This window comes from Gracilinanus agilis, chromosome 2 (genome assembly GCF_016433145.1).
Source record: "Gracilinanus agilis isolate LMUSP501 chromosome 2, AgileGrace, whole genome shotgun sequence".
Lineage (NCBI taxonomy): Eukaryota > Metazoa > Chordata > Mammalia > Didelphimorphia > Didelphidae > Gracilinanus > Gracilinanus agilis.
The window spans coordinates 425,001,034-425,015,219 of NC_058131.1; the positions used below are offsets into that span (position 1 = coordinate 425,001,034).

Sequence of the window (14,186 nt, forward strand, 5' to 3'; positions counted from 1 at the left end):
AGACAGCTCTGAGGGATTTATGGTAAAGATGCTACCCACATTCAGAGGAAGGACTGCAGGAGAGGAAACATATAAGATAAACAATTGCTTGAATGCATGGGCTGAGGCGGACATGAATGGGAAATAGACCCTGAACAAGGACACATGTTACAACCAGTGGAAATGTGCGTTGGCCATGGGTGGGGGGAGAGGGGGGGGTGAAGGGGAAAGTAGGGGCATAAAGTATGTAAACAGGTTAAAAAAGAATATTAATAAATGTCTAATAATAAAAAAAAACTACCTAATAATGAACTCATTTTAAAGGTAGGGGCCTATATGATGTCCCATAAGGGCCACTTGGTTCTCTCCTCTCCAACTTTGGGGAATTTATTTTAAAAAAAACTTTTGAGTAATCACAGTCCCTCTGAGTCCCTAATTAAGAAAATTCCCAACATTTAAGCAAGGTTGAGCTCCCTACCCAGCCTTATATTTATATGCATCTCAAGTTAGCCCCTGGCATCTTTATGGTGGAGACAAAATTTAGTATCCTAGAATTTGTAAAAGGAAGGGGTTGGACTAGACAGCCTCCAAAGCCTTGTGGCTTTACATCTACCATGCTCCTGACACCTGACAACTCAGTTCAGTAAACATATATATTTTTCCATGGTTTTATTATTCATGTTCTCTCCCTCCCCTCTTCCCTCCTCCCTTTTGGAGCTGATAAGTAATTCCACTGGGTTATATATGTATTATCTCAGTAAACATATATTAAGTGTAGTTATTTTGGTTTGTGGGCAGATGCTGTGGGGAAATGGGCCTCAAGAGACCTGGGCTCCAAGCTTGGTTGTGCTACCACTGCGTGACTCTGGCCAGGTTATTGTATCTCTCTGGGTCTTTACAAAAAGAAATAACTGGAGGCAGCTGTGTGGCTCAATGGATAGAGAGCTGCTTAGAGACAGGAGGTGGCCTGATACTTCCTAGCTGTGTGACCCTGGCCAAATCACTTGACCCCATTTGCCTAGCCCTTACCCTTTTGTCTTAGAGTTGGTACAAAGACAGAAAATAGGGATTAAAAAAATAAATAAAAAGAATAACTAAACTTGTGTTCTTCACCCCCAAAAATGGCTGTGATGTGGAGGAGCTACTTTGCAAACCTTGATGCTCTATGATTCTGTGCTGCTTTTTTTACTTCACACTCTCCCAGTGCACAAAACCCATTCTTCATCCTCAAGGACCCTGGTGCTTTGTCTCTGTGCTTGTAGGGCAGCTCTTGGACAGGCCCATTCTCAGCTGTGCTTTCCTTAATGCCTTTGTCTACATTCTAATCTGTACGTACTAGAACACGTCCAACACAAGGTCCCCGAAGAAGCCCTGAAGGTAAGTCACTGCTCAGCTTCTGGAGGGGAAGCCAATGCCCTGTGGCAGAGATCCGATGCTTTGCTTTCTGTTAGTCTATCATGAGGCGACCAGGAAAGACTTTCTTCTCATATGTGGGACTTGTGGGACTCCTGGTTCTGCTGCTGTCTCACTCTCTGACTCCCCAAATGGGTCTCTCTTCCCATCGCTACTATTTACAAAAATAATCCCTGCCCTGCTTCTTTCCCAGGGCTGTTGGGAGGACTGGATGGGACAATAAGGAAGGAAGACTGTAGAGCCTGTAAAACCTTTACTCATGTTCCTTTTATTTTAATATATAGGATTTAGATTTAGATGGGACCTTAGCAACCATGTAACCCAACCCCCTTATTATACAATTAGGTAATTGAAACTCAGAGGCGGAAAAGGAGTTTTCCCAAGCTCCTGCTTCTTGTGACGACTGAGATTCATATAGGATAATGGGATTTTTAGCAGAAAGGAATCTCAGAGGTCAGCAAATCCAACCTCTCTTTCTCCCATTTTACAGAGTAGGAAACTGAGACTCAGATAGAAAAAGTGGCTTGTCCATGGTTACTGAGATCCAGGACTGACTTTAAACATGGTAGTATTTTTAGTATATTGGCAAGTGAAGTATTAATTCTGGGCCTCAGTTTCACTATCTGTAAAATGAAGAGATTGAAGCAGATGATTTCTTCTAGTTCCAAAGACTGGGAAGTGAGAACATCTCATTTTGTTGGGAGTTATGGACTTGTTGTTCCTGGCTCTCATGCCCTTTCCTCTTTCTGGGGTCAGCTTCTAACATAGGACTTTTTGAATGTATCCTTAGAGTTCTTCCTTAATAACTTAAAAGCTCACTGACAATTAACTACATAATGTATTTTCACTTGTTATTTGAATCCTGGCAAAGTGCTAAGAGTTAGGCAAGGGAACTATTTCTTATTTCAGTGATCATAGGCTTGGGATCTGGAAAGGGACCTTAGGTATCATATAGTCTAATCTCATTTTTTTAGATGAGCAAATTCAGGTAGCACAGAGGAAAGCAAGTAGCTTAAGGCCCCACAACTGATAAATTGTAACTCCTCTGACTCTAAATATCAAGATGAAGTTTGATAGATTATAAATCTAAGAAAGTGGGGCAGCTAGGTGGCACTGCGTGAGTGTCAGGCCTGAAGATAGGAGGATCTGGGTTCAAGTTTGGTCTCAGAAGACACTTCCTAGCTGTATGACCCTGGACAAGTCACTTAACCTCATTTGCCTAGTCCTTCCCTTCTGTCTTAGAGTTGTTACTAAGACAGAAAGTGAGGATTTTAATAAATAAATAAACCTGAGAAAACAGAACATAATATGGTTGAAAATATGCTAGACTAGATTCTGTTCTTGACTTTGTCACCGACCCCATATGATCTTGAGATTATATGTCTTTCCTCCTCTGGTTCTCAGCTTCCCCTGCTATAAAATGGGAATAGGGATGGGATTTGGAATAGTCTTCTAAGGTTTCTGCCAGCTCTTGACTAAGAATCCCTGCCTCAGTATTACCATTACCCCATTTTTCATTCATTCCAAATAATTTAATAGCCTTTATATCTCCTGTTCCCTCTTCTTTGTAAAGGGTTTAGGGAAAGATTTGAAGAATGGCCTTTTTTTTTTTTAACCCTTAACTTCTGTGTATTGACTTATAGGTGGAAGAGTGGTAAGGGTAGGCAATGGGGGTCAAGTGACTTGCCCAGGGTCACACAGATGGGAAGTGTCTGAGGCCAGATTTGAACCTAGGACCTCCTGTCTCTAGGCCTGGCTCTCAATCTACTGAGCTACCCAGCTGCCCCCTTGAAGAATGGCCTTTTAAAAACTCATGATTTGGGCTTGGGTGGGCTCAGATCTTGACTCCTGTGTATTGTGTCCCAGAACACAGTAGAGGGGAGAGAGCTTTAGATTTGGAATCAAATGAACTGGGTTTCAGTCTGAATTCTGCTGATTGCTTCCTGTGCTTTCAGACAAGTCACATTACCCCCTACAGTCCTTGGTTTCTTCATCTTGAAGAGCCCTGGAATTAGGAGATCAGCTTCTGCTATTTATCAGTTGTGTGGGCTTGGGCAGACCTCATCCCATTTCTGAGCCTCAGTTTCCTCATCTATAAAATGGGGATAATGATTCTTGTCCTACTCAATTTAGAATTGTTGTAGGAAAAGGGCTTTATGAAAAAAAGAAATGAACTGAAAGTCCTATTGAAAGTCACTGCAGTTTAGAAGAAAGAAACCTGGATTTGAGTTTAGGAGATTTGGGTTCAAATCCTCTTTCCTCCTCTGTAAAATGAGGATAATACTTATATTGTTTGTCTCACAGTACTCTTCTGAGGGAAGTTCTTTGTAAAATTTAAACCATTGTTGAGTTTGAAGTTCTTATTAAGGTACTGGTGTTTCTTCCTCCCCTCTACACACCACCCCCAATACTTTATAAATCCTAAAGTACTATGTATAAAAATTAGTATTTTGTCTCTTTATCATGGTGGGAGTGGAACAGAGCTCATTCTCCTCACCTTTGTTTCCTGATTTTTGCCTTTCAGCATGAGAAGTACACCAGCCAACTGCAGATGAATTTTAAGGGCACAACTGTGAAGCGAGGGGACCCACCACCAGACCTTGGACCTTATTCTGAATCCCCACAGGCCAAACCAGAGAAGGGAGACCGGAAACCTGTCCCAGGTAAACTTCTCAGGAATGAGGTGTGGGGTAGGACAGGGAGAATCACACACATCCTAGATACAGGTACATGTGTACTAGGAAGGATACTTTTCTTAGGGGCACAATACAAACCCTTGTCTCTGCCCACAAGGATATGTATTCGAGTCAAGTTTGTGAAAGGTCCTTGGCATTCTTTAATATGCCTCTGGAGTGACTGGGGGTGGGTGGGAGGAACAGATGATTCAGGAGGATTCTCTTCCCTCTCCTCTATCCATCTTATTCTTCCTGGCACAGGTAGGTATCCAAGGCAGGAATCAGTCAGTGAGCATTGCTTATTTTATGCCATGCATTGTGATAGACTGAGGATACAAAGTAAAAAATAAAACATTCCCTGCCCTCGAGGAGTTTATATTCTTTAGGGGAAGACCACAAGTACACATAGCAATATATACAAAATATTTACTAGTAAATACTGGGTAATTTTTTGAATGGGAAAGACATTAGCAGTCAGGGGAATCAAAAAGGCTTTATGGGAAGATCTCTGAGCTTAGAAGGACATTAAGAATTCCGAGAGGTAGGCGTGAAGGGGGGAGCATGTTTTTGGCATGGGGAACAGGTCTCTTGCTTAGGCAAAAGCATACAGAAAAGAGATGGGATGTCATATGTGAGGGAAAACAAAAGAGTATTAATACACTTTGAAGAGTGGGTGAAGGGTAATGATGTGTGTATAATAAGCCTGGAAAAGTAGGTTGGATCCAGATGAGAAAGGACTTTAAATGCCAAGTGGAGGAGTTTGTATTTGATCCTACAAATATGGGACTTCTTGATCTGGGAAGTGATTGGAAGAGTTGGAGAAGAGATTCTGAAGTTCCTCTTCACTGCAAGAAAATGTTCCTAGTTGGAGAGGCAGTAATCTAGAACCATTATTTGCCTAAGAAGGAAGTTGATATCCATGCCTAGAATAGAATCCTTTACATAATGGGTGTTCAGCAATGTTGTTTAATTAGGATCTTGGGCTAGTAGGTCTCTTCTTTTCTCTGAGCCTCAGTTTCTTCTACTGTAAAATGGATTAGTTGGATTTAGATGGATCCTTGGGCCCTCTTGGTTCTGATGTTCTATGGCTTTTTTTTTTAAATCTATCCAAACCCATGTTTTTATTTTTCTAGGAACTGGACTAGGGTTCTGTGTGTGTATGTATATATATAATTCATTCAGCAAATTATTTATATGTTTATATGTAAAATTTATTTACATATATTTATATGTATTTATATAAAAAGATAAATATTTATATATAAATAATTTACTAAATGAATAAATTAATTAAAAGTATTAAATGGTCAAATTAAGTATACAATTAAATGATTTGCCCCTACCATATAGCCAGTATATCAGAAGCAGGATTTGAACCCCAGATCTTCCACATTTCAAGGCTGACTCTTATTCACTAGACGCTAGTCATCTCTGTGACTATGAATAATAATCTGTGAAGTGTGAGCTCTCTCTAATTATGAGCTGCTGTCATTATTAATAATGACAGTAATAGCAATATAGTGCTTTGGTACTCAATAAATGTATAATGAATTGTAATAAAAAAGAAAACTACGAAAAGGCCCCTTGTAGAACTACGATACTTAGATGAAGTCTAGCCACAGCCCAATTTGGTTCACTTATAGGTAGCAGGGTATGTGTCTGCTCAGGCTAGGGACTATAAAATATTAATAATTACTAGCTAGTATTTATTTTTAAAAATTATTTATTTTAATAACAAATTTCCATATAAGTTTTCCAAAGTCATATGATCAATATTGTCTCCCTTCTTCTCTCCCTGCTCCCAGAGCTGACTAGCTAGTATTTACATGGTCCTTTAAGATTTGCAAAGAAAAGACTTTATAAATATTATATCCTTTGATCCTGATAAGAACCTGGAGGCAGGTATTGTTGAATTGTTTCAGTTGTGTCTGATTCTTTGTGATCCCATTTTGGGGTTTTCTTGGTGGAGATACTGGTTTGGTTTGCCATTTCCTTCTCCAACTTATTTTACAGATGATAAACTGAGGCAAACAGGATTAAGGGGTTCATCCAGGGACACACAGCCAGTAAGTGTCTGAGGCCAGATTTGAAATAATGCAGATGAATCTTCTTAATTCTAAGCCCAATGTTCTATCCACTGTGCCACCAAGCTGGCCAGGTGCTACTATTCCCATTTTATAGATGAGGAAACTAAAGCAGACAGAGATTAAGTGACTTGCCCAGGATCACACAGCTCGTAAATATCTTTTTTTTTTATTTTAAATTTTATTGGTTACATGATTCATGTTGTCCCCCTTTCCTCTTCCCTCCCTCCTCCATATATATATATGATGGCTCAAATCCTATTTCTATATTATTCATTTTTGTAATAGAATAATCTTTTAAAACCAAAACTCCAAATCATATACCCATATAAACATGTGATAAATCATATGTTTTCTTATGGAATAAGAACTCCCATAGTTCTTTCTCTAGCTGTGGATAACATTCTTTCTCCTTAGTCTCTTAGAATCGCCCTGGATCATTGCATTGCTATTAGTCAGCTAGCAAATATCTGAGGTGTTGAACTAATTTCTTACCAATTCCAGATCTAGTGCTCTATCCACTGTGTCACATAGTTCCTACAATGAATATTATTTCTATTAAATTACCTCCTCCTTCCGTAGTGGTTTAAGCCTTACAAAACATTTTTTCCTTAAAATAATCTTCTTAGCTAACTAAAATCATATTATCTCGGGGGCAGCTGGGTAGCTCAGTGGAGACGGGAGGTCCTAGGTTCAAATCCGGCCTCAGACACTTCCCAGCTGTGTGACCCTGGGCAAGTCACTTGACCCCCATTGCCTACCCTTACCACTCTTCCACCTATAAGTCAATACACAGAAGTTAAGGGTTTAAAATAAAAAAAAAAATTAAAAAAAATCATATTATCTCCACTTTATAGATAAGGAAAGCTGAGGCAGGAGAAGTTACTTGTCTAAGGTCAATAGAGCTAGTACCTGAGCTAGGACTTGAACTCACAGTTTGTGCCTCCAAGTCGAATTCTCTTATTACTGAATTCAAGGTTCTTTATCTGCAAGTGGTCATGAACAGACTAGTATTTCAGCATTGGAACATGGAGCGCTTGGGAGAGTTCAGCCAGGTGGTGATGGATAAGGAAACATGTCATGGTAGAAAGGCAGGAGGACAAGACTAGAATTCTTCCCTAATCCCAGCTCTGCCACTAATTCCCAGCATACCTTTGAGTAAGTCCCTTTTTGGACCTCTGTTTCCTCATCTATGAAATGAGTGGGTTGGACTAGATCCTCATGATGGCCCCTTTCCAGACACGAAATCCTGTGAAACCTCTAGATGCTTCCTGGCCCCTGGATAAAGTTTTGAGATGTGTTGAATGTCTGGACGTGACTTTGCTGTCTTAAGAAATGGGTCCACAGTGTCCTCTAGTGGACGATGTAGGCTCATCTTTTTGGCTAAGTTTATCAGTTTATATAATTCAATTATTTTGTTTATTTATCACCAATTTAACTTTTTATTTTATTTTTCCCCTTGAAATCTCTTCTTTTATTTAGAAAATCAATGATAATATTTTATTTCTTGAATTTTTATTTTGAATATTTTCCTGTAGTTACATGTTTCATGTTCTTTTCCTCTCCCCCAAACCCCCTCACCCCCCCTTAGCCAACGCACAATTCCACTGGGTTTTACATGTATCATTGATTAAGACCTAATTCCATATAATTGATAGTTGGACTAGAGTTATTGTTTAGTGTCTACATCCCCAATAATATTCCTATCAGCCTATGTGTTCAAGCTAACTTTTTATTTTAAATAAACATTGTTGTGAGATAGAGATCATCTGGGGCGATACAATTAGTCTGCAAAAAAAAAAAAATGGCTGAAAGAACAACAAAGTAATGTTGCCAGATGGGCAAGCATCAGCAGAAATCCTCTTTCGGTCCCTTTCTAGCTGTGAAATCCTGTGAAACCTGTAAGTGCCAGCTGGCTCCTGGGTAAGTTTTTAGACAAGGCGTTGAAGGTCTAGACTTCTGTCGGGAAATGTCATGCTCCATGGCTTGGAAGCTGCTGGCCTTGCTTTTGGAAATGAGCTATTGAGGTGACAGAAATTTCTTTTTTCTCTTTTCAGACACCTTGACCTACCGTACGCCACTCTATGGACAGCCTTCATGGTGGGGGGAGGATGATGGCAGCAACAAGTTGGACAGACCAGATGACCAGCCCCAGGAGGACCAATATTCAGGTAAAGGTCCACTCCAGGCACCAGCGCCCAAGACTGGCTTCAGACTCCCAGGGCTGAGGCTAGCCCTGGACCAAGTCCACAGAATCGACACTACGGTACCATGGACACTTGGCTTGATGGTTGATGCTGGTTGTATGGGGGAGACAGGACCCTTGACCCCAAGAATCTCATAAGTCTGAGGTAGGCAGAAGAAGAATCAAGGTTTCTATCCTCACCAAGCTCCTGGCCTGAGGGACACAAAAGAGAAGCAAACCCCAACCTTGTTCTGGGAGGATTCTCACATCTTATGACAGCCTCAGTGAAATCTCAAGTTCAGGTGCAAAAAGGTGCCCAAGAAGTAACATAAGGGTTATAAACAAGTGTTTAAAATAAACAAAAAAAGGAGCAAGCCAGGCCCTGTACCCATTAATAAGCTGGAGTGGGAGGAAACAACATTGACCCATATGGATGAGTTCCCATGACAAGAGCTTAGTTAAACCTAGTACAATTGATCATAGGAGTGCAAGACAAGAGAAATTAGTGACAAAGGGAGGAAGAGAGGGCACAAGCATTTATTAAGTACCTACTATGTTCCAGGCACTATATTAAGTGCTTTACAAATATTCTCTCATTTCATCCTTGTGCCTTTATGATCCCCATTTTACAGTTGAGGAAACTGAAGCAGTTGGGTGCAGTGATTTTCCTGGGATCATAGAGCTATTCAGTGACAGAGTATTATAAATCGCAATCCAAGTCAGAGAATTATCCAAAAGGTGTGCCTAGTCATGCCTTTGGCTGGGGGTGGGAAGAGATTTGTCTGACTGGAGTAAAGACCCCATAATGAAAAATGAGAGAGAATAGATGTGGGAGAGCAGGGGGCTGGAAGCCAGGTTGTGAATGCCCTTGAATGCCAAGCAGAGGAGTTTGAAGTTGTTGCAGTGGGATATCTTCTAGCCATGTTGCTAGATAAGAAGGGCGGCAGAGATGGCACAAACATTTTAGATAATTTAAAATTCTTGAAACTGAGCCACACATCTTAGCCTACATTAATAGAGCCTTTAGTGTTCAGGGGAATGATAGTCCTAGTCTTCTCTGCCCTGCTCACGCCCTATCTGGGGTATTACATTCAGTTCTGGGACCACATTAAGGCAAATATTTTCTAACTGGAGTGCATCCAGGCCATCTGAGAATGACTGGAATAATAGCCTTTAGTATGGAGAATAGAAGATTTGGCAGGGGGTGGGGCGTGATAGCTGGCTTCAAGTATTTAGCTATCATATGAAGAGAGTTTAAATTTGTCCTGTCTCATCCTATATTGAAGAGCTAAGAGCAATACATGAAAGTAGCAGTCGTGGGGGCTGACTGAGAGTTCATAGAAGAGAAAACCATTAGAACTGTCCAACAGTGGAATGGGCTGCCCTGTAGAGGTGGAGAGAGGTAGTGAGCTCCCCCTCTCAGGAAACCTAAAAGCAGAGGCTATAACGTTTAGACGAAAGGTCCTAGGTTCAAATCCGGGCTCAGACACTTCCCAGCTGGGTGACCCTGAGTGACAGTGTGACCCACTGCCTACTGGTTGTGGCCCTATGCTCCTAGAATGGAGTCCCAGGATAAAAAAAAAAAATAAGGTTTAGGCTGGATGAGATTGCTTCTGAGGTCCCTTTCCAAGGCTGAGATTCTATGGTTCCTAACAGGTGGTGTAGGGGATCAGGAAGACCCAAATTCAAATCTTGCCTTAGATATTCAGTAGATTTATAACCTCGGAACAGTCTCTCTCACTTTCTCCATCTGTAAAATGATGGGGTTGGACTTGATGGATTCTAAGTTTCCTTCTTGTCCCAAATCTGGGATCTTAATCTGATTAATAGCAGTAACAAAAATAGCAGTTCTCATTTCTATGGCACTGTAAAACGTACAAAGCACTTTCTTTACCATACCTCCATGAGATGCTCTCAGATGTTATTGTGGCCATTTTACAGATAAGGAAACTGAGGTTTAACTAGGTAAAGTCATTTTTTCAGGATCATAGAGTTAGTAAATTGGAACTCATTCTCTGGGTTTTCATTCTAAGACCTGTGCTCCATCTACTAGGTGAAAGAGCTATGAAAAGTATTTGGCTTTAAGGCTGATTGGATGTTTTTGGGGGGTGGCATTACTTTTAGAGTTATGTTTGAACAAATAACTACTGGCTGGGAAAAGATTGGAGGACAGTTGAATAGCTGACCCAGAGTTGAAAGCTATGTGCCAAGGGAGGTCCACCCAGGGTGAAAAATTTATTGTGGATGATATATATATATGGGCAACTGAGATGTCTACTTGTGAAAGAAAGATGCCAAGGCTGTGCCTCAGGTGACCTCTATTCTAGTTCTGACTCTGAGGAAGTCCCTTTCTGGACCTCAGTTTCTTCCTCTGTAAAATGGAAGCAATCCTCCTTAATCCATTTTCCTCAGGATCCTTCACAGGATCTGTCATGAGGATTAAATGGGGGATTGTCATTTCAAAGCTATGAAGTGGCATACAAAAAAAAATCTTTTTTTTTTAACTTTTAACTTTCTGTTTTAGGAATAATTCTTAAGACAAGAAGAAGGTCAAGGACTAGGCAAAAAGGATAAGTAACTTGCCCAGGGACACTTAGCTCAGAAGTTTCTGAAGCCATATTAGAACCCAGTTCCTTTCAACTCCAGGCCTGGCACTCTATCCACTGTGCCATTTAGCTGCCCCTCATACAAATTTGAAGGTTGAATTTTTGGTGGAAAAATGGGTGAATGCATATGATTCTAAGCATGTACCAGGGCTTGTGCTAAGTAAGGGTTAAGAATTAGAAAAGTGTAGCAAGGCATTATGGTATAGGACCAGTCCTTGAATCCCAGCTTCAACTCTTGCAAGATGAGTAACCCTGAGCAAGTTACTTACTTACTTGACCCCAGTTTCTTCCTCTATAGAGATAAAATTCAGGCTCCCTACCTCACATCTTCCTTCGATACCTGATCATGGAATAGGAGGTGAGTCTGGGTATACAAAGGCTATGTCCTAGGAGTACAAACTCTGACTGGTCCTTCCAAGCTAGAAAGGCTTCAGGTACTGACCTGGTGATAACCTCTGTGCTTGTCAATTGAGGACCAGCTTGGCTTTTTGTTTTTATCCAATTTTTTCAATCCTGTCTGATTCTTTGTGACTCCATTTGGGGTTTTCTTGGCAAAGATATTGGACTGGTTTGCCATTTCCTTCTCCAACTCATTTTACTGATGAGGAAATTGAGGCAAACAGGATTAAATGACTTGCCCAGAGTAAGTGTCTGAGGCCAAATCTGAACTGAGGAAGACGAGTCTTTCTGATTCTAGGCCTAGTGCTTTATCCACTGCACCATCTAGCTGCCTGAGTTTAGCTCATTAGAAGAAAAGTGGTCTGAAAAGTAATGAATTTTTCAGGTTCCAACAGATTTTAAAGACCATCTGCTAAAACATAGAAATCTGTGCTAAATATACCACCTACCTACCAGTTATGGACTAAGCATGAGAGACTTTGATCTGGTGATCCCTTAGCATTATCTAACACATCCATTTGCCTTCCAAAAAGGAAATCTTCATATTCTTAGGATCTTAGATCTAGAATAGGGTTCAGCAAACAATTGCCTGTGGGCAAAACCCTGTTTCTGTATAGCCCATAAACTAAAAAAAAAAATTTTTTTTTTGAGATTGTTTTTTGTGCATTAGTTCCAAGGCAGAAGAGTGGTAAGGACTAGGCAATAGAGGTTAAGTGACTTGTCCAGGGTCACACAGCTAGGAAGTGTCTGAGGCTAGATTTGAACTCAGACCTCCCATCTCTAGGCTCTCAATCCTCTGAGCCACCTTGCTGCCTCCCCCCTTCACAGTAGATTCTATTTCTCATTGAGTAAAGAACAGATCTTTAAAGAATGGAAGTGGGTTCCCACCTCACAAGGTTATTGTGAAACTTATCTGATCTTTGTCCCATAATAGTCTTCAAGGACTTGAAGGCAACTATAATGTCCTCACTAAGTCTTCTTGAGCCTAAGTAAGGTTATTGGGAATTTTAATGCCAGAGAGATGTGGAAGTTGCTGTTATCCTGATTATAACAGTTATTATTATCGAAGCCTGGTGAACAGAAACTTTCTTTCTCCCCTAGAGAGGACCAAGGAGATTCCCCAGCATGAGGAAGTCAATGGGAACATTCAAAGCTTCCGGGACGGCCAGGAACCATCAGCATTCTCCTTTCGGAGGGAACCAAGCTATTTTGAGATTCCCACCAAAGAGTTTCAGCCCGTCCCCAAGTCTGTGGAGGAGCAGGTTCATGAAGTCCCCACGAAGGATGTGGAATCAGGAGGAAGTGGGGCACCACCAGTGGTGCAAAGCCATGCTTCCTTCACCATTGAGTTTGATGATTGTAGCCCCGGCAAGGTGAAGATCAAGGACCATGTCACCAAGTTCTCCCTGCGACCTCGGCGGCCTCTTGTGAAGGAACCAGCGCCCACTGAAATGGTGTCTGCCCAGAGCAAGGTAGCGCATTGGTTGGTACAGAATGATCCCAGCCTGATACGAAGGCCAGGACCTGGGGAGGATGGATACAGCACCAAGAGTGACCTGCCTGTCCATGTACGGACACTGAAGGGTGAGTAAGACCTATCAGCAAGGCAGTGTGACTTGGAAGGGGTGGGGAAAGGGAAGATTTGTGTCTCTTTGTATGGATCCTCTGTAAGGCTGTGATTCTGTTTGTATGTGGCTGAGGAAATAGGGCATCAAGGCAGGAATGGCACCAACCCTTTTAGCCTTATTCATTATCCTGGGCTTGTCTTCCCTTTATTCTCCAATTCTCATGACTGGCTCCCAGAACCATTGGGGTCACATCCCCTCCCCCCTCTGTCTTATCATAGAATCTCAGAACTGGAAGGGATCTCAGAGGGCATCTTCCAAGCCATACTTGAGCAGAAATACCCTCTACAAAAATCCAGAGAGGAGGCCAACCAGTCCTGAGCCCTCCAGTAATGGGAAGCTCTCTATTCCTTGAGGTAAGACAGTATACTTTTGACTAGCTGTAATGGGTAGGATATTTTCCAGGGTAGGATTTTTAAGTAGAGCTGGAATTGTCTCTGCAACTTCTCCTCTGTTCTGAGATCAAGCAGAAACTTATCTGATCTTTGTCCCATAATGGTCTTCAAGGACTTGAAGGCAACTATATTATCCTCACTAAGTCTTCTTGAGCCTAAGTAAATGCCATATTCCTCAGTTCTTCATTTGAATCTCTTTATTGTCTTTACCAAGCTAGTCACCCTCCTCTGGACACCATTGAACTTGGCAATATCATTCCTAAAGTGTGATTCCTAGAACTTAAGATGTTGCTCTATATGTGGTCAAACCAGGATTACTCTTGCTTTTCTTCTTTTTTATGCAGCCTAAAATTCTATAGACTCTTTGGAGTGGTAGTGGGCAGCAAGGGTAGGATTGGCAAAGACTCTCTGGAGGAGGTGGCATTTTTGTGACATCATTCTTTTGACTGATGTTGAGCTTGCAATTCACTAAATTCTCTAAACCTTTTCTTATAATATTTTATTTTTCTCCAATATAATATTTATTTTTTCTCCAATTACATGTAAAAATTACAAAAATATTTTTATTTTTAAGAAGTTTTGAATTTCAAATTCTCTTCCATACTCCTTTTTACCCTTCCTCCCAGCAATCTGATATAGATTTTACATATGCAGTCATGTTAAACATTTTTCCATAGAAGTCATTTTGTGGACAAGTAGATCCTTTTTTCCATATGAACTGTCATCTTGCCATTTCCCTCAACTTTGGCAGTTGATTTTTTGAGCCCAGGCATGGGACTTTAAATTTTATCCCTGTGTTCATCATGTTAGATTCGGCGAAATTTT

The 14,186-nt window shown here is 41.0% G+C and overlaps 1 protein-coding gene across 1 annotated transcript in view; it reads left to right on the forward strand.

The window, feature by feature from the left end:
* CEP170B (centrosomal protein 170B) overlaps window positions 1-14,186 on the forward strand; it is a 126,979-nt gene that overhangs the window by 72,892 nt on the left and 39,901 nt on the right. The window contains exons 5-8 of the mRNA XM_044664651.1: window positions 1,298-1,356; window positions 3,917-4,055; window positions 8,209-8,322; window positions 12,443-12,925. Coding sequence (XP_044520586.1) covers window positions 1,298-1,356; window positions 3,917-4,055; window positions 8,209-8,322; window positions 12,443-12,925 — 795 coding nt within the window. The remainder of the gene's footprint in view (window positions 1-1,297; window positions 1,357-3,916; window positions 4,056-8,208; window positions 8,323-12,442; window positions 12,926-14,186) is intronic.